The 20,791-nt window shown below is 42.9% G+C and overlaps 3 protein-coding genes and 1 long non-coding RNA gene across 4 annotated transcripts; 2 read left to right on the top strand and 2 right to left on the bottom strand.

Moving 5' to 3' along the window:
• The first annotated feature begins 6,288 nt into the window (after nucleotides 1-6,288).
• Nucleotides 6,289-10,001, top strand: LOC145443320 (uncharacterized). Its single transcript, XR_013916390.1, has 2 exons — nucleotides 6,289-6,463; nucleotides 9,880-10,001. It is a non-coding gene; the product is annotated as an uncharacterized LOC145443320 (long non-coding RNA).
• An 83-nt stretch (nucleotides 10,002-10,084) lies between these two features.
• On the bottom strand, nucleotides 10,085-10,606 carry LOC145443532 (uncharacterized). The gene has a single exon (XM_080321486.1). It carries the CDS (start codon nucleotides 10,604-10,606, stop codon nucleotides 10,085-10,087), a length of 522 nt encoding a protein of 173 aa, XP_080177612.1.
• A 1,858-nt stretch (nucleotides 10,607-12,464) lies between these two features.
• LOC145443531 (uncharacterized) lies at nucleotides 12,465-15,080 on the bottom strand. Its single transcript, XM_080321485.1, has one exon. The coding sequence runs from the start codon at nucleotides 15,078-15,080 to the stop codon at nucleotides 12,465-12,467; it is 2,616 nt and encodes an 871-aa protein (XP_080177611.1).
• A 144-nt stretch (nucleotides 15,081-15,224) lies between these two features.
• On the top strand, nucleotides 15,225-19,810 carry LOC145443391 (uncharacterized). Its single transcript, XM_080321363.1, has 3 exons — nucleotides 15,225-15,318; nucleotides 17,831-17,887; nucleotides 18,869-19,810. Exon 3 carries the CDS (start codon nucleotides 18,870-18,872, stop codon nucleotides 19,350-19,352), a length of 483 nt encoding a protein of 160 aa, XP_080177489.1. The 5' UTR covers nucleotides 15,225-15,318; nucleotides 17,831-17,887; nucleotide 18,869; the 3' UTR covers nucleotides 19,353-19,810.
• The last annotated feature ends 981 nt before the right edge of the window (nucleotides 19,811-20,791 follow it).

The following is a 20,791-nucleotide window of genomic DNA, read 5'->3' as shown; positions in this document are numbered from 1 at the left end:
GGACTAACGGTTCATGGTCTCGTGAGATATTTTACGTCCATAGTTCTAGATGGGGGAATCCCGTGACGTATAAGATCAAAGACTATGCCGATCAGATGATTCGAGGCACATTTTATCCATCCGAGTTACAAGCCGTAGAAAAGAAAGATGATATTTATCGCGTCGAATCTATTCAGAAAGTGATCGGGCGCGGTCGCAAGCGGAGATATCTCGTTCGCTGGCTAGGATACCCGGCTTCGATGGATTCGTATGTAGCAGGATTTGTATAAATACAGAAGCTATTATCGTGGTGAATAGACAGCCATAGATAGATCGCCGCGGGGGACGTCTGGGACTACGATAAGGTCTCTGGTATACTTTATACAGCTAACCGTATTGCTGGGCGCAGCGGTTGTGTCTTTATACAATTTACTTACTCGAAACGAGGCACATATCTCCTCGTTGTCGACTCTATTTTGTCTGCAAACTTCAAACGAAAATGTCACTAATCGTTCTACCGTCTAACGCTTCAATGAGCATATTCGAATCCAACACCCCCACGGACTACCAAATACAGCTGTTTTCGGAATTAAATTATGATATCGAGCGATACGAGGCTGGTCTTGTTGAAGCTATGCTTCCGGTTTCGTTCCAGCCTACGTTCACAATCGACAGGAAACGGACTGGTGTCGAATTTACCGATAATGGCACCAGATACGTATACTATATACCTCCTGGAGACTATCGCAGCGTTAAGGATATGCTTGAACAATTTCGGCTACGCTACGAGAAGGAAATCGTACTCAAATATTACACGGGCGGTGTAATCGGATTAAGCTTCGTTTATTTGAAGAGTAGATTAGCTTCATCCGACGACCCGTATATCTGGGCGAAGAAGTTACCTGGTCCAGGTCCGCGTTTGGTGTCTATCCAAGACACTTTTCCACGCTATTTCGCTATAGAACATCACGTTCTCAAGAAACAACGACCGATGGAATTCATGATTCGCCCCAACCCGATCGTGAAGGATGTAGACACAATATATATCTACACCGATCTGATTAGACCTCGTGTAGTCGGAGGTAAAATGCTACCGCTGCTGAGAAGTATACCTGTTACCAGCGAAGAAGGCAAAATCCAATGCTGTCTTTACGAAAAGCCATACTTTTTCCCGATAGCCAGAAACAATATTAGAAATATCCATGTGTATCTGCGGGATAGAGATAATAACCCGATCGCTTTCAGAACAGCCCTAGTGAGCATAACTCTCCAGATTCGACGCGTCGCCGTCAATGCTCTATGATGAGTTATATCACGGTCTCCGGATCCGGCCCCGATTTCCTAACCGAGCTACCGATTAAAATAGACTCGCAAAACAAGGAAATTGCTTTAGTCGAATTTAATTTCATCCATGATTTTCAAGAAAGAATACAGATAACGGAGCGTATTGAAGCACTTCGGTTTTATAACGTAATCCTCAAACGAGTCTCTGAAATCTACGAACTGCCTACCGGTAATTTCGAAAACGTCGACGATTTAATGGAACGTATCAGCCAAGAGCTTGGCGCATTTTACTGGTATTTCACGCCGAGTCAAAACAGATTGGTATGCGAGAGGTTCCCACCCGATTCATATTTTCAGATGAGATCGACATCCGGATCCTATGCGACTATTACGAACCAACGCACGATTCGAGCACATCAGAGATTCGAAGTAGACGATATCATTGCAGACGGCGGAGAGATCCCCGTGGAATTACGCAGAGTCGAACAGATCGCGTTTGACAGCGCACCCGTGGCCCCTATAGGAAAAACTCAATATATATTTGTGTATTGCGATGTCATACGTCATCTGCCTGTAGGCGACTATATGTCGCGATTGCTGCGAATCGTACCCGTCACGACTCCGGAGCTAACCAGACAGCACGTAACAGTTCGAAAACCGCTTTATGTCCCAGCAGATGTACAAAGCTTTCGTGATATACGAAGCAGCCTCAGAGATTCCCTGGGTAGAAGCCTAAAGTCAAGCGACATCGAGTTGACGCTCCATTTACGAGATGGCGTATCAGACTTGGCGGGGTAAGGGCCCTATATACGAATTACCTCGCGCTGTGGTTCAAAAAGGACTCGAAATTGCTATAACCGAGGTGAATTTTAATATCAAATCTAGCGCAGGTCTTTACGCTTTCATATACTGCCAGTACTAGGGTTTGGTCAAATTGGTACGCACCAATCACAGAAGGCCACGTCGCCTTAATTGCCACGCCTACACTGTCACATCATCCACCCATTGCCGCAGCTATAGCACACCCCTTGGCACATCATCCACCCTTTGCCACATCATCTGCTACGTCATCTGCGCCACATCATCAAGCGCCACGCCTATAGTGCCACATCATCCATTGCCACATCATCACCGCATTGATTGCCGCATCTATATGACACGCAGCACCCCGTCAACCAGCGCGATGTCGATTGCTGCACCTATGTCACTCATTGCCACGTCAAAACTTACCTTAGCTAGAATCGAACCTGGTTTGGATGGGTATAATGTCACGTCGCTCACCACCAGGCTATTGAGCAAACTAGCCGTATTGAGCTGTTTTGAGAATATAACCGCCGATTCTCTCTTAAATTCCGAGACAACACCTTTTTCGAGTTATTACACATAAATGTAAGACTATGTTCGTGTGTCATCTGTGTCATCATTAATTAGTCAATGATTTTGTGGAATTCTTCAAATGCAACTTGATAATACAGATATCGCAACCATAAAGGCCTACGATCACGCAAAGCTCATGCGCCGCGCATATTGCCGAATACTATTCCAAGAAATTGACGCGTGTAAATGTGCCACGAATACAGTTGCTTACGATTCAAAGAAGTCGGGTCACATCGACAATATGAATTAGAACATTCTAAATATAGTTGCGATTCCAAAAAGTCGGGCCACATCGATAATGGGAATTAGAACATTCTAAATATAGTTGCGTTTCCAAGAAAACGCCGCGCTGGCGTTACGAATTAGAATGTTTAGTTCCGACGTAAAGCAATTCGCATTCTGAAAACTTCACATTTCTATTACAAGTATTGCCATGTGCGCAGGGATGCAGGTATCGCAGACGAGGTAAGACCAATGTATTTTCGTGTCAATTTAAACTCAATTTAGCTATAATTTCTCGATGCAGCATTAGCTTACGCGAATTGTGAACGCAGATTGATTTACGTTGAGATTTCTCCAATAGCTAACGTAATGGGGAGTCCTGCGCGCGGCTATAATGTTAACCGGCAATATAGCCGAAGTCGCACAAATTCGAATGTATACGCAAGTTTTCTGTTAAAGGTAGACTATCTAGGCTCGCTTATTACTCGAATCTCGGTGTGGTTATAATAATTAGCTAGAGCAATAGTTTATCACCTATATTTAAATTCGCTCATTTCATTTCAGATCAAAACGCCGACATCGCATATACGCAATTTACGCTCGGAAAATTTCGCATTTATCACAACTATCGCGCTATGCACTTCACCTAATGACGCAGGTGATTAGGCTACATTTCCGTATAGATTCGCACTAAATTTGGTTATAATTACGCGGGTATGCACTTCGGATTTGAGATGGATGTTAGTCTATGAATTCTTGCTTTACTCACGACCTAAAGTTGATAAATTGCGAGTTGTAGCAAGCATCTAACTACTGAGATTATGCCGATTTTACAAGTCCATAAGCTGCTGCTTTTAGATATGTGATTTTAATAGCTAGTGCACTGATGCTTTTCCGATAGTGAATTAAATCTATAGCTAAACCTATGTCTATGCTATAATTTATCTCCCATTTTAAAACGCTATGCCACTGCGGGTTGAAGCTATAACATTTCAGATCACTGACATCACATCTGTTCCAGACGCTAGCGTTCAAGGCTACATCTTTGCGCAGCTATATCTATATCGAAGAAGTGTGCCGAGGTCGTATCATTTCAACTCGCTCAACTATAGCATAGATTGTGCCCGCAAAATGCAAATTCGTATTAAGTGTAGCCTGGCTAGCTTCGCTTATTACTCGATGTTCAGTAACGCCGTATTAATGTAAGCTGCGTTTGTCAGGGCTATAGGAACGAAGTCACTCAATACAAATTCCTGGCTCTTGCTAGATGATGATAATATGAAGCCACTAGTCCATAAGCTGCTGCTTTTAGATATGTGATTTGCATTATGCCGATTTTACAAGTCCATAAGCTGCTGCTTTTAGATATGTGATTTTAATAGCTAGTGCACTGATGCTTTTCCGACAGTGAATTAAATCTATAGCTAAACATATGTCTATGCTATAATTTATCTCCTAAAACGCTATGCCACTGCGGACTATAACATTTCAGATCACTGACATCACATCTGTCCCAGACGCTAGCGTTCAAGGCTACATCTTTGCGCAGCTATATCAAAGAAGTGTGCCGAGGTCGTATCAAAGTCGCTCAACTATAGCATAGATTGTACCAGCAAAATGCAAATTCGTATTAAGGGTAGCCTGCCTAGTCCCGCTTATTACTCGATGTACAGTAACGCCGTAATGTAAGTTGCGTTTGCTGTAGGAGCGAAGTCACTCAATACAAATTCCTGTTTCTTGCTAGATGATGGTAATATGTAGCCACTATCACCGAACCGAAAGCAAGTCGCTACTGCTGATTTAGAGTCTACTACTTTGAGATGATTGCTATAATGAACGTAGCGAATATCACCCTTAAACGTACTAAGCAAACTTTGAAACTATTGATTTTATTCGCATATACATTTATACAATTTCATTTTCTTGCTTCAGCTCCTTGACGAAGCGTCGTACGATCGAATCATTCTTGCGGTGATCTTCGCCAAAGGAATTTAAATAACGTTCCGTACTCCATCCGCGCGCCTTATGGACGATGAAGCTTAGACAATGACGACCGCAAGCTCTGGAACGTTTGTGCTGCAGACGCTTTATGGAGCAGGTATAATTTTCTGGTTCTATAAAGCAGGCAATCTCGTATTTCAGCGGCATTAAGCCAAAGCTATCGTGAAAATGTGTCTCATCCTCATCCGCGTAAATGCATATCCAGTGACTTCCGATTTTTCGAGCTTCGTCATAATTGATCACGATAGCATAAGGAGGAGGGGGGCGTTTGCCGGGGCTATAGGAATGAAGTCGCTCAATACAAATTCCTGGCTCTTGCTAGATGATGATAATATGAAGCCACTAGTCCATAAGCTGCTGCTTTTAGATATGTGATTTGCATTATGCCGATTTTACAAGTCCATAAGCTGCTGCTTTTAGATATGTCATTTTAATAGCTAGTGCACTGATGCTTTTCCGACAGTGAATTAAATCTATAGCTAAACCTATGTCTATGCTATAATTTATCTCCTAAAACGCTATGCCACTGCGGGCTATAACATTTCAGATCACTGACATCACATCTGTCCCAAACGCTAGCGTTCAAGGCTACATCTCTGCGCAGCTATATCAAAGAAGTGTGCCGAGGTCGTATCAAAGTCGCTCAACTATAGCATAGATTGTAGCAGCAAAATGCAAATTCGTAATAAGGGTAGCCTGCCTAGTCCCGCTTATTACTCGATGTTCAGTACCGCCGTAATGTAAGCTGCGTTTGCTGTAGGAGCGAAGTCACTCAATCGGGGCTATAGGAACGAAGTCACTCAATACAAATTCCTGGCTCTTGCTAGATGATGATAATATGAAGCCACTAGTCCATAAGCTGCTGCTTTTAGATATGTGATTTTAATAGCTAGGGCACTGATGCTTTTCCGACAGTGAATTAAATCTATAACCTATGTCTATGCTATAATTTATCTCCTAAAACGCTATGTCACTGCGGGCTATAACATTTCATATCACTGACATCACATCTGTCCCAGACGCTAGCGTTCAAGGCTACATCTCTGCGCAGCTATATCAAAGAAGTGTGCCGAGGTCGTATCAAAGTCGCTCAACTATAGCATAGATTGTAGCAGCAAAATGCAAATTCGTATTAACGGTAGCCTGCCTAGTCCCGCTTATTACTCGATGTTCAGTACCGCCTAATGTAAGTTGCGTTTGCAGTAGGAGCGAAGTCACTCAATACAAATTCCTGGTTCTTGCTAGATAATGGTAATATGTAGCCACTATCACCTAACCGAAAGCAAGTCGCTACTGCCGATTTAGAGTCTACTACTTTGAGATGATTGCTATAATGAACGTAGCGAATATCACCCTTAAACGTACTAAGCAAACTTTGAAACTATTGATTTTTATTCGCATATACATTTATACAATTTTATTTTCTTGCTTCAGCTCCTTGACGAAGCGACGTACGATCGAATCATTCTTGCGGTGATCTTCGCCAAAGGAATTTAAATAACGTTCCGTACTCCATCCGCGCGCCTTATGGACGATAAAGCTTAGACAATGATGACCGCACGCTCTGGAACGTTTGTGCTGCAGACGCTTTATGGAGCAGGTATAATTTTCTGGTTCTATAAAGCACGCAATCTCGTATTTCAGCGGCATTAAGCCAAAGCTATCGTGAAAATGTGTCTCATCCTCATCCGCGTAAATGCATATCCAGTGACTTCCGATTTTTCGAGCTTCGTCATAATTGATCACGATAGCATAAGGAGGAGGGGGTCGCCTCGGCAGTCGATCGATAGGAAATGTGCCAAGGAAAATATGTTTTGTTGACTCGCAGCACCACAATATTTGGTTTATTTCATCTCCGTTCATAGCACGGTCACTTTACGACTGCTACTGATTTGCAATAGCTTCTGCAATTCCATGAAACAGAGCAAAGTAGTTTCCGCTGTTAGCCCGCCAACAGGAAATGTGATCCGTAAACTTAAGGTACCACTCTTTTGTAAGTCAAAGCAATCATCCAAATCATCAGGGCGCAAATTATAAACCAGTAGACAGAAACCACTAGCGAACTCTTCGGGCGTTAGGAGCCCTGTGTTTTTCTCCATTGCACCCGTACCTTCAATCAGGTTATGGTAAAGCTCCGTGTAATGACCCTTATCGAAATCTAGCTCATAACCTCCCTCCGGAATCAGAAATCCGCTCAGTTTCAGTTCGAGTCGTTGCATATTATTGTGTATGAAATTATAAGGATTTTTCGTAACATCGCCTTGAAAGGCTTTCGTAGCTACCATTCCGATGATTAGGCGAGAAGGTAGAGTCCCGCTATATAGATTCCCGATATCTATCTGCGTCGTAGCAGCCGCAAATGTTCGGGTGATTAACCTCATGTCGATATACGGATATTTCGCCTGAGCATTCACCATCATCGCTGTCTTCACATCGTCGCTGACTCGTACGGTACATAACTGTAATTCTTTTTTCGTTAAGGTGAATTGACCGGTAGCATCTCCCATCATGAAAAAGCTTTTCGGATTCAAGGTAAGCTCAAACTCGAGAGGCACGTCATGTAGGATGTAGCGGTCTTGCAGACATAGTCCGTGATGGATTTTCGCACGTATTTCCACCACGTTATCATCCTTATAGGCTTTACTCCTGTTGTAATATCCTTTGTTAGCCGAGGCGCTAGTTCCACCAATCGTATCCATTTCTCCTAAAGTATCTTTTCTCCATCCTGAGGCCCTCAGTGTGCTATTTTGCACGTCAAGCGGAGTGAATAAATTGTGCAGATAGGACGAATAACACTGTACTTTTATATCTTGTTTCAAAGTTTCGTTAGCGACTTTAATTTGTAGTTGAGAAATCAAGGAATCCAAGATATTATTTACAACACCAACATCATCATCTACGCCAATTGCTTCGCCATCTTTCTTTAATTGTAAATGAAATAAGAAATAGCTCTCGCTCAAATCGATAAAGTCTTCTGACCCTTCGAAGCGGAATGTTATCACACTAGAGTTGTTCGAAATCGGTGCTATCTTGATGATTCTTTTCTTTTCAACGCTAGTCTGTGTCGCGGGAATGTGAAATAAATCCAATGAGGGATGTACCCCATCTGGGGACTGTACATGAATTAACTCCGCCATCTATCAAGTCTCAAGTAACAAATGATGCTTATCGCCGTGTAATATATATTTAATCGAAAATATCTTTGCGACGTCTCTTTTTCGTGATCTTACGACCCCGTCTTGGCATTTTTCTTTTTCTCAGTAAAGAATCGAGAGCGTTCCCAGCGGCTTCTTTTCCGCGTATTTTAAGACTATCGCCGACATTCTCTCCATTAAGAACATCAGAGGCTACTTGCGCACCGGTATGTAGTAGACGCTTGCCGAGTGATTTTGCACCTTTCGAAATTAGGGGCATAACGCTTCTTCCGAACGAACGAAATAAGTTTCCAAGTCCATGACCTCTCTGCACTTTACCCCGAAAAAAATTGATATCACCACCGCTCTGTTGGTGATAATAGTTTCTGAACGCCTCCCGATCACAGCAATAATGACTCCTCATGATGTCTCAAAGCAAGTGTGAGATGAAGAGGCGCGTTCCCAAACTTTATAGCTTCGCCTTTATCATTACGAAGCATAACGCGTATCTCGCTTACTCGCTCCGTATTCAGAGGAAAGAAATATATTTTTTTGAATAGCATATGTTGATATTCATCTATTCCTGTCGTAACGCGGATATTGCGTAGTAGAGGCGCACTCGTATCACCTACAATTTGAGGGGTGATGACATCCGTATAAACTAAAACGTTGGTCACGGACACAGGTTCCCCTTGAAAGTGAATTTTTCTTCGTCTATGTAATCCACCATCTAGCTCTACCTCCGAACGAGTGCCTCCTCTGAGAACGGGGTTTCTATTATCCATAAAAAGTCTCGGACCGCTAGAACTCTTGTAAGGTCCCGCTATCAAGACCGGACCAGAACCATCTACCCAAATAAATCGTGCTTTTTTCTGATCGTGATTGATACGCTTCATCAAACTAATTTTATCGTGATAATCACCAGCCGGGAAATAATAAAAATTATTATCGCCTTCCGCATCATTCACGTACCATAATAAGCCGTCGTAAGGCTCGAACGTGGGCTGAAAATTATTTTTAAAAGACAACTCGGCAAGCCCTATCTCCCATTCACCAGAATCTATCGGTTTTGCGAGATCGATAGTAAAATCAGACTCGTGTGACGTAATATGAATATATCATAATGCAACTCCCCGTCTACGAAAATGCAATACAACACTCGAAGGAGAACTTCGAAAGGGTATTTTCTCACCCTTCTCATCAAGTAGCGATATTTCGACGCGTTCCAGCCTATTTATATTAACAGGGAAATAAAAAGGCTTCGTGTAATATTTCGAAAATGATTTACGATTGTTCACCTGTACGACGCGTAACAACGGTAAGAGCCTACCGCTATCTTCTTGTGGCTCAATGATATTACAATGAACATAAACGAAATCGATAGTCGGATCATGTCGCATGCGAAAGTTCAAATGAATGATACCCTCGATGAAAAAATAATTCCACAATGTACAATTAGTATTCGGGAAATGAAACACCAATAACTCCTCCCTCGTTTCCTTATGCATAAGAGCACCGTACAATTCTCCGAGGCGTAGCAAGCTACTATGCCCTATGTCCGTCTCTGGTCGCAATTTGTCGGTTACCTCGTTATGAGGTATAGAGATAGACATACTATGATTTTCTGGGAAACATGTTACTTTTGCATCAGGATTGTCTCTTTCCAACGATCTATACATGTCATATAACGAGTCGTATTCTCCCAATTTAAAATGAAAGTTTCTTGCTCTCTTTTGCGATCTGATCCCATACCTATTCTTCGTGATCCTATACTGTTTTTGATAATCCGTAGGGAAGGAGGTCTCAGCCAGAGAAACTTCTGTATCTTCCACGTTTTTCGGGACGTCCAATTCAACGCAATAACTCGCTGTTGTATTATCAGGAAATTTATCCATGGAAGCGTTCGAAAATAGCGTGACGTAGCTCATATTTTGAGCTTGGGATTCGGAAGCATATAACCAACGCAAGAGGAGAGCAGTGATATCCAAAGCTCTTTGTTCCCATTCGAAATGGTAAGATTATAGAGAGAGAACGATACGATGACCAGTATGATTACTAGTTGCGCCAAAAACTGATAAAGGTTCCGACTAGACGATATCCTTCTTATCGACCCAGCTGTCGAATCCACTTCCATATCCCAACCAGCGCACTAAATACTGTTCTCGTCCCGCGCGTTTACGCCTTCTTATAATCTTCTCGACACGCCAAGTTTGCGGTTCTTTTACGCGTTGGAGCTCCTCTCTATAAAATCTACCCTGTATGACTTCACCACCGTAATCACGTAAGCGATACATTGGGGGATCCCCCTTTTGGGCGTCTGCGATATAGAAAATTTCCCGTTGCCAGTTGGGTAGGCTGCTTTTCTCAAAAAGATTTCGAATTTTCGATATACGGACGGGTACTCCTACAGCGAGGTCGGGTTGTTTAGCTTCTTGAAACCCGTAAAGTCTTCTCCAAACCGATTCCTGATTAGACGAATTCACTTGGTTTGGGGCCATGGCAATGCTACCATGGTACGTCCTGTTGTAGGAGTAAGTAAAGTCATCGAGAGCGCTCACGTAATTCCTCGTGTTATTTTTTGTGAAAAATCGATACATAATCGCCTTCATAGTACGAATCACCCTTTCAACGACAGAGGATTTTAATTCGCTCCTCGTATAGAAATATCTAACTTTGTTCTCCTTTAGATAATTCTGGAAAGCGCGATTGGTATATTCGCTACCTTGATCGGTTTGTAACACTAACGGTACGCGTTCACGAAACACACGTTTGAAAGCAGAAATCATACTTGAAGCAGTTTTATTTTTAATCGCTATCATCCAAAGGTATTTGCTAAAAATATCAATCACGACCACCACAAAACGAAAACCGCTATTGTACTTTGAAATAGATTGCAGATCCATCAAATCGCTCTGAAACTGAGCATTGATACCGGAGACCACTACACGTTCACGCCTAAATTTCTTACGTAACGGAAAATGAAAAGTATAAGTATCTTGTCCTTTAAGCCATTCTTTTTCCTTTTGCAAATAAGCGACCCTATACGATTTGGGCTGTTTCGGATCAAAATAGTCTACGTCTCCCATTCTTTCCCGTATATACGGGGATTAGGCTTACGCTGTCTCTTATAAAGCCAGGGAAACGAAGGTTGTGGAATCCGGCGCGGGCGTTTCTTTTGCGGGCGCTTTTCTTTCGCTACGGGGCTCGCGAGCCCCGTGTGTGCGGCGGGAGGGCGGGCGGTCGCTGCGTCTACGTCTTTTCTCAAGTTTCTCAGTTGAGCAATACCATGCCTATACAGAGCTAGTTTCTCGGAAGCATTTAATGGAGAGCTTTTAATTTTCGATATATGTTTATCAAATTTCTTTTCCCATTCGTCCTTGCTTCGAAATGCGGGGAATTGTAGTTCACGCATTCTTTCCGAAAAGTTTACCCAACAGACTCCCGATGACGGGGATTGCAGCGCCTAATATAGCTAAAACAGACTGGTTAGAAAAAAGTTGCTATTTTATCATAATTTTTATACCTGAGAGGAATCCACCCTTTTGTAGCACCCTCCGTTGACCTCTGCGAGTTTTTTGCGCCAGCAATTGTCTGATATCGGATTTGTGTTTTCCAAGCCTCAACTTTCTAGACGGGGAGATACGTACTGTCCCCGAAGCCAAGTTATGAACGCACTGGCAGACGCAACTTAAAAATTGATTGTTCGATAAAAGTTCTTTTCGTTGTTTCCCTTTAGCGTTTTTCAAAAGTTTTAATTTAACGTGATAGTCGCTCAATCGTTTTCGAGATATGTTACTTCCCCTCATCGACATGTTGAATGCCCTAAAATCTGCAGCGCGAGCTTTATTTATTCTTGATATACCGTCAACTTTTGATGCGGGAAAATTTTGCTGCGAAGACGGTAATTTTCGTCTGTCTCTTGCGTCAAGTCAACTAGTATGTACGAGAACGGTTTTCGAGTTGCCTTTTTATAAGCCTCCGTAAGGAATCCGGCTTTATCCGGGAACATTTGACGTGAAAGAAAACTGATTTGGCTCGCATCACGGGGATTTTTAAATATCACGATATAGCTCGCGCTCAGGGTCATATCCCGAAAGCCTTGGCCCCTATAGAAGAGGTCTGACATATGAACACGACACTGATCTTTGCGTGATGGCTGTATCGAGTGAATAGATCTCTAGCCTCTTTCGCTTCCGTCATCATATCGTCGATCACCAAGAGAACGTGCCTATTTCCTTTCTGTAACTTTTTGAGCTCGGAGAGCCCTTGCGAAAATTCTACCCCTTTCATTTTATCGTACAACGCCTGATAATTATTATACAGCCATACAATTTTTTCAGGAGCGGGTCTAATCATCTTCTCTGCGTTCTTCACTTACTCATAAGTAAAATAACTCTTCCCGCTACTGCTCGGACCAGCTACGATCATCCGAAACGGAGCATCCAATGTACGTATTCGATCCATTTATTACAGAGATAAAGGCAATGTATGAATTCCATCATTAAGCACAATCCTTTTATAATAACCATAACTCAAAGCACTTCGATATTGCTTATACGTAAACATATCGCTGCCATAGCAACGACAACCACTATTGACGCCACCCGTGATCGATCTATTTTGAAGAATGCCTTTGAAATCTTTGAAAGTTTTGTTGGCCGTTTTTTGAAGCCCTTTCGAGCTGTACTTATCGGTGTCGCCTTTGCAATAATAGGTCTTGGAATTGAGGCCTATAAACCCATGACCGACCCATTCTTCTTTGAATAAACCCGGTATACGTTTCGAGTAATTGCGAACCTCAATGCAGCAAGCTTTATCAGTTTTAAAACCAACGGGATCTCGTTCAAAATCGCATTTATGCTCTGCACATGCGCGAGACACGAACCATTTGTCGTGATTTTCAAAAAATTGTTTTTTCATGGAAGGCTTGATGAGAGAATAGATCGTATCGGAGCTTAAGCTTATGTACGCCGAATCAGTATCTGTTTCGAGAAAAGCCCAATCGCTATCGTCCAAATACACATGTAGGCAGTCATATAGGAACTGGAGCATTCTCAGCTTGGCACAGCAGAATATAAAGAAGCCCACAATGACTGGGTTTTCGTGACAAATGTTAAGGGGGCGTGTAGCCACTTCGAGCAAGCCTTCCTCGCTCTTATCAATTTCAACAGCATCGAGAAAAAATTTTTTTTCAACGCGCGATGGTAATTCTTCCAACGTAACGTATTCGTGTTCCCTATATTTATGGGGGTTTTGAATAGTACGCCCAAAAGCACTATTTCCGATCGTCTTCCAGGTCAACGCCTCCATTTCGCGGGCCGGATCTTTCGGGAGGACATCGCCTTTACGACGCTCAGAGGATACTCGCTCAACGAAGGGTGTGAAAACTTGTTTTGGTTCATATTCGACAGCTTGGAATACGCGAGTCACGATCATGCCGCTTTTCAAGTACCACTGAAGCAAATCCGTATTAAACAACTGTTTTTTCGTGAAATAACTAGAGCCCAGAATTTTTTTTGGAAACTTAATATTGTTTTCCTTGGCGTATTCACGCATATGTTCACCGATATCGCACTCGTTTACTTCCATATGTTTGAAAAAAGGAGGTAACTCTTCGAATTTCGATTTTAAATGGTCGGGACAATGAATGTCACACTCGATTGCACCGAAAAATGACCCGTCGAGCGTGCGCTTGAGCAACTGCGCCTCGGTGAGATAATAAGCTTTCGTGACTTTACGCTCGAACTTTGAGACAAATTGCGCAATTTCAGGGTCTCGTTTCATATTCGTCCAAACGCACTCCTTCATTCGGATAACGGTATATCCCAATTTTTCCAAATATTCCGTGTTTTGTTTGGTGAGTTCACGCCTCTCGGTGTTCTCTTTATCGGGGAAGCAGCTCCTACAAGCGTGGTAATAGCACCCATCGTACTGAAAGATGAGTTTACCGGCGTTCCCGTCGACAAATAGGCGTTTATTTCCGATTCTCACTTGACTACCGTTCCAAGCGTGCTGAATTTTGATGTCACGAACGTGACTTTCGTATTCCAACCATTCGCGCTCCGCATGAGTAGGCCAAACGCGCTGTTTATGGAATTTTTGCTTTTCCTCATCATATATCCACCTTATAGGGTAACCCGTTGGCATATTTTGATTTATGCATTGCAAATAGAGTGCATTTGCGTCATATCCTACTACTTTCTTGACGGTTTTAGCGCTGTCACCGTAGCGAAGACTGCGTATTTTCGTTTCATCTGCCATAGCGTACCGTGACGTAATCTGTGACAAACCTCCTATCAAGTTGTTCAGAATCGTTTCGTGAAGGTCAGCATTGGCCTTATTCAGAAGAGTGATTTCATAGCAATCACGAAACATCAGTCTACTTGCTATATTCGGAAGGCTCACGTTACCCTTGAACATATCGATGCCAAGCGTTTTGTAAAATTCGAAATTGTTAGTTAGCGCGGTCAGGAAGCCAATGACGTCACCTTCGTTGTAATATCGGAGAAAATCACGGAATGTGCTCATACCCTCGCGTTCCCATACAGCGACGCATTCTGCGTATTGCTCTTCCGTTATATTCGAATTGCGGAACGCGTTGTAAAACGATTCATGACTCGGTAGCGACGTTTCGTCGAGGCGCTCGATGCTATCAAGATATTCGTAGGGGAAATAAAATTTCGCGTTCACCCCATCCCCGTATAGCTTCATGTAAGCGTCCAAACTATAACCCGGACTCGGGAATAGCGAAATATCCAGAAATTTTAATCTGTGCGTTGCGATTGTCAAATAGGCGCTGTTCCTTTTCAAAACGAAGAATCCGCTTTCCTTGTGCAAGGATTTGATTAAATATTTCTTGTATAAATTCAGATCATAGCGCGAGGAATTGAAACCGATTATGGGTATCTGATCGAGCCACGTATGAAAGCGATGTGAAATATTATCCAAATAGGATCTTCTATTGCTAGGATCGATCAATTTCCGTTCTTCAATCAAATTCTCAAGTTCGATTATTTCGGTAGCGAAAGATTCTCGCATTTCGGCTGAGGCGAGTTCCTGTACGCGATAAATTTCTCCGATCATTTCATCGATTAACGTCTGCGGGCAACCGTCGGATATGAAAGTCTTCGTTTCATTCGTTACGTTATTTGATAAGGACACGGAGACGGGGACGTGCTGATTAACGTATTCTACTTTTGCAGAATTAGCTCTGAGCTCATCCTTCACGAGCATGGATTCAAAGTCAAAACACATACGGTACGGGAAGAATCTCTTTTGGTTCTCAACGAAAATGCCTTCGGATTCCAATTGTTCAAATACGGTGGGTTTCGGTCGATATACGCCGCTAGCATATTTCCGAGTCTGGGACGTTTTGCATTCACGTTTTAGATGTCGCTTCAAATTTCCCTTTGTTGAGAAGAAAACTTTACACGATTCACAAAAGAATGTCTGGGAATAAAGTTCGATATTTGTGATCAGGCAAGAATGTGCACTTTCCATGTGTATATGAACCACTGGCCCATCTGCTTCGGATTGGCGCAATATAAATGCTTGATGATCACGTTTTTCATAAACAAGAATCTTTACGTGAAAACATTCCTCGACTTTGCATAATTCATCGAGTGGTACACCGTCATCAATAGGGATGCGATAACGTTCACGAAATTGAGATACCAATAGTCCAACATGCTTCTCATCTCGTTTTTTCTTGATGAAATGGGATAAGCAACGGAAAAGGCATAGCGAATCGGTAATCGGTTCTCCACGTCTAGTTCGAACAAACGTCATAATATGCCGACATTTTGTTAGCTCGCTCGATATCGATGCACTAGGGCAGCCCAATAAAACTCGGGGCATTTCATACAAGAAAAATTGGATATGTAATATAGCAACGCAATAAAACTTAGTGTCTGGTCTGGCTTGTCTCGCTTGTTCGTAAGCAGCTGATAGATCGATTTCGTTGATGAAACGATCAAAGTCCCCGCGTGAGAGTATAGGTCTCGGGAGATCCAAAACAGCATGGGTTGATTGCGGATGAAAATAGCTATGTCTTTCTGTCTCTCGATTATACAGCAGGAAGCCATATGCATAGTTCAATTTGAATTGACGCAATCTTCTCGAGTATATCGATGACATACGCGCATGAATATCACCCATACCTCTTGCGACTAGACGTACATTGATCACCTCTCTCGCCCCTCTCGCAACCCTCCTGCTGTTAATCCATTCGGAATCGATAATCGAGTTGGAGTGCGATTGCAAAACCTCTGTTGCGTCGTTATCAAAACCGAGCGAGTCATCGATGATGAAGCTAGCATCTTCCTCGTAGCGTCTTCGACGAGCCATATATTTTAACTATATTCTGCAAAAATACACATTCATAAATTTATTCCATATTTCAAACGCAATTTACACTTGAAAGCTTCATAAAGGAACAGGAATTTGATATTTTCTAAGTTACGCAGTTCATCAGCGTTGGGAGCAAATTTATCGATATCTTTAAGCACGTTGTTTGCTATAACGAGAAAATCTTTTTGCCATTCGCCATATCCTGCAAATGAGACCATTTTTCACCAAGTAGCAACTCTCTTGATATCATCATCAACGAAACCTTCAAAGGTAGCGGTCGTAGCATCTCGCGTACGTCTTGTGTCTCCCGCACCGTATTGTTGTAACAACATATTTAGATCTTTACCACAATTATAAGGTTCCATATTAATCTGAGAAAACAAATCAAATATACCAGTCATTGTACTGTCGTTTGAGCTCATCGAATTTGGCATAAAATTCACGTGCATGCACATCGTTTTCAACATAAGAGGAATCGCTCTCAAATTCGGAATCTGACGGTATGAATGTACGAGCAAATATATCATGTATGATTTTACGGCGAGCATGCTTATTCATCTCAGGCAAGTAGCAAGGATAACACTGATTACCAAATCGAATAATGACTGTGCTAGATTGAAACATCCCGCCCAAATTGCGTAACATAACATCACTGCCATTCTGAATTTCAGAAACGAGCCAAAACGACGACGGCTTTACTCGTCCGTAAGCAGACTGCAAATGATTGCGATGAATGTACATAATGGCTTCCTGCAACATCTTGTTATCGAAAAATAGAGACCCGCAATTGCGCATCACTGAAATAGATTTCTCGGTACTGTGAAATTTGAATGCCTCTAGATTTGGATGAAAAGGATCTAGGAAGTTGGTGATATCACCAGAGAGCAACAAATCGATCAACACTTCTTTCCCTGTTTGATTTTTGCCTTCTATAAAGAAGTGGGGCGCAAAATATTTCTTATGCATATGACCCTCCATTAGAGTGATAATGAACACAGCACGGAGAAAATTAGGGCTCCGTTTTCGATCAACGAACAACACCTGCTCGATATTCTGCTCGAGAGAACGGAAAAATAGTACACCGTCATCAATCGTAAGTAGAGGGTAATCCAAATTATAAATCAGACCATCAAACTTTTCCTCGTCCAATACGTTATTAGCGATACGACGTCGCTTATTGCGAAAAGGGGACGAATAAACTCTCCATGGGGCGATGATCGGTGAGTGAGGCGGGCTTTGAGCACTGGTCACAGCTGTCGAGTTATCAGTACTCTGTGGAGGCGTAAATTGAACACCAACTGGTAGTATGCTCTTATCGAAGTCGAGTCTGCGCTTAGGTTTAGGTTCGCTTGGTTCCGCTCGTGGTATACCGATATTGATTGGTGTCATCACGTCAGCTGAGGGAGCCTCATCAGATTGCGCCACTGCCTCATCAATAATTGTTACGTCATCATCACTAGCTTCCGTCTCTTTACTCTTTTCAGCTGCAATCGTAACTTCGATCAATTCTGCATCGACATCGGAATCGAAATCACCAATCGGTAATGTATCTGCTTGATTATCAGGAATCATAGTTGTTGATTCGCTAACTGCGTCGTTTGCTTTCTCCATTGTCGACATCCTTTTTGCAGTATAGTTTAGTTCGTATTCGAGCCTCTCTTATATAGTGAACTACATGCGCTTTGCACGCGGAGAGCGCGTGATTGTACTCGTGGCATTCTTACTAGCATTCTAATTATTGATAACACGTACCAGGAACGGATATGAGCTACGTGTCTTTTTCTGTGAGCAGTCGACGTTCTAATTTCCGTGATACGACCTCGGGGCCTATCATTCGACCGGTACCAAGCACATTTTCCAATGGTACATAGCTCAATATCTATATAAAGCATACTGATCATGAGAGTATATCAATTCGGATAGCAATGTCGAACATTGATCAAAGCGATTCTCTACCTAAGCGTAGTGTGGATCCTACAAATTACTCTACATTCAGCTGCACTTGCATCGGTACCACGAGTAGCATAGAAATAAGCGAAGATGAAACTCGGACGGGTCCCATTGAACAGTACCAAGCTATGATAAATAACAGAGGGGAGAAGATTTATGAATGCTATGCGAAGCATAGAGATGTAACTGTCTCCCCGTTGAATGATCCCGTTTTCTATAACATGGTACGCTATGCTCGTAGACTAAGCACATTTATGCGGTGGCCGGATAATATCAATACCTCTGGAGCCGAGCTCGCAGACTGCGGATTGTTCTATTTGGGCTATAAGGATCATTTAAAGTGTTTCTCGTGTGGTGGGCTGTTTCAAAATTGGTTGCCGTGCGATGACCCCTGGCTCGAGCATGCAAAGTTTTATCCTACGTGTCCTTTTCTCATAAAGCGCAAGGGGTTGCAATATATTCGTAATGTCTGTTATGCGACACCTAATATAAGAAGAGGCACGACTAAATTTGATGGCGAGGTGGAATTGCGTGATGACTGTTGTACTTATGTTTGATATTTCTTTTCAAAGAATGAGTCTAGCAATCCGTGGAGATACTATTCTGCCCCAAGGGCCCTATAGAAAAGACTTGTATCTTTTTAATGACATCACAAAATTACGTATCGAAGCCTCGAATGGGGCAGAATTGACCTCGGATCAACTCTTTGTACATTCCACAAACGGGAGCATTCAGAAATATCGAGCCACTCTGAAGCATGAAGGAGATTTGGTCGTTACGTATACTCGCGACGGGATCGAGCATTATCAACCTCTGAACCCGGCTGACGAATTCGTCATCTATTCACCCAGCGTAGTTGTTCCTAATCCCGACCTTCCGCTCGTATCGTACATACTACAAGCCAGTGATCGCTACATCAAACAAAACGGTCAGATCGAACGCAAGAACCCGCATCGCAGCGTCGGATGGCAGCAAAGCGGTGTACCTCGAAACATCAACCGATCTGGAGGATTTCAGCACGCGAATCGACGCAATAACGATCAACGATATCATTGATATGCTCTTTTTTCGAAATAAAATGAACTCGTACACTATACAATGCTATTTCAATGAGACTGAGTAAAGTGTTAGAAGATATGAAAAGGGTCGTATGAAATGCGGTGACTACAGGGATCGAGCCTACAACCTAGAGCAAGATAGTTGGCTGATTCCTCTGTGATGACGTTATGAAATCTAGTTCAATGATTAGTGTAGCGAGAATTCTTATTCTCAAAAACAGCTTAGTACACATAATCATGATTATGTGGCAATGGGCGTTATATAGGCGGATGATGTAGCAATGGTCGCGGCTGATGACGTAGCAGATGATGTGGCAATAGGCTGATGATGTGGCAATGGGCGTCCTATAGCTGCGGCAATGGGCGGATGATGTGGCAATGTAGGCGTGGCAATTAAGGCGGCGTGGCCTTCTGGGATTGGCGGGCGTATATTTGATCAAACCCTACTACTACTGCCCCGATATAGAATCCATCCACGTCGGCGATGTTTTGGTCCCGCTATTACGCGTCATGGCGTTGAGTGAAGGATCACGTCAAAATCACATCTCCAGAAAATACTATTACTTCAAAATGACGCTAGATCATTTCGAGTCTCTACAGCTCTATATAAGAAACGAGTTTGGAGAATTATTGGACTTCGAAGATTTAGATCTTACGCTACATATACGCCCCGCGTTATGAAAGTAGCTTACTGCTGCGATAAGGAAGCTGTATTTCATCATTATCAAACGGGGGGGGGGTGGAAATTTCGGATATTACAGAGGCGGTCATCAAAGCGGATCCGGACTCGCCTCAATTTTCAGGAGCATCGGCAGAGCAGTTCTACCGTTGGTGTCTCGGGGCTCGAAAATTTTCGGGAAACAGCTGCTTCGAACAGGTGCGAATATCGCCCGAGACGTCGTATCTGGTCGCTCGCTGAAAGAATCAGCCTTGAGTCGTAGCAAGGAAGGAGGTTTAGAGCTTCTTGATAGAGCGGTTGGAAGCCGGAAAAGAAAATCCACTAAAACGTATAAAAAGACTGCTCGCGGTCGAGGCTCGTCAAACGCGAAGCGTAGACGTAAAGATATCTTCGATGGCTAAATTGCTTCATGAAAATTCCGCAGAATGTCTCAACAGTGGGTTGGATATTTTCAACGTGCCTCCGACTCAGACAGCGATAGCGGATACAAACACATTAATTGCCACGCCTGATAAACTGGGAGACGTTATTGAAATCAATGTGAAAGGTAGCGGGAGTAGTGTAGTAGATCGGTCGTGGTGTGCGCTTTTTTGCATGGGGTAGTATAGGTGCGGTCGCACATCGTATGGAAAACTCGTGGTGGCACATCGTACTTTTGGACCCCCCCTCTCGGTCGCACATCGTAATGTGTTCTCATGGATGCGCTCGCACGTCGTACTTTCAGGTATAGGCATCTGTCGCATATCGTATTGAAAACT

The sequence above is a fragment of the Botryllus schlosseri genome, chromosome 7, assembly GCF_051294905.1.
Source record: "Botryllus schlosseri isolate E-star chromosome 7, Bs_hap1, whole genome shotgun sequence".
NCBI classification, from domain to species: domain Eukaryota; kingdom Metazoa; phylum Chordata; class Ascidiacea; order Stolidobranchia; family Styelidae; genus Botryllus; species Botryllus schlosseri.
Note: the sequence above shows the minus strand (reverse complement) of the source record. Positions and strands in the feature narration are given on the sequence as shown.

Excerpts from the sequence above, each read along its gene's own strand:
- LOC145443532 (XM_080321486.1), bottom strand. The coding sequence starts at position 10,606 with ATGAAGGCGATTATGTATCGATTTTTCACAAAAAATAACACGAGGAAT.
- LOC145443531 (XM_080321485.1), bottom strand. The coding sequence starts at position 15,080 with ATGATCGGAGAAATTTATCGCGTACAGGAACTCGCCTCAGCCGAAATG.
- LOC145443391 (XM_080321363.1), top strand. The coding sequence starts at position 18,870 with ATGAGTCTAGCAATCCGTGGAGATACTATTCTGCCCCAAGGGCCCTAT.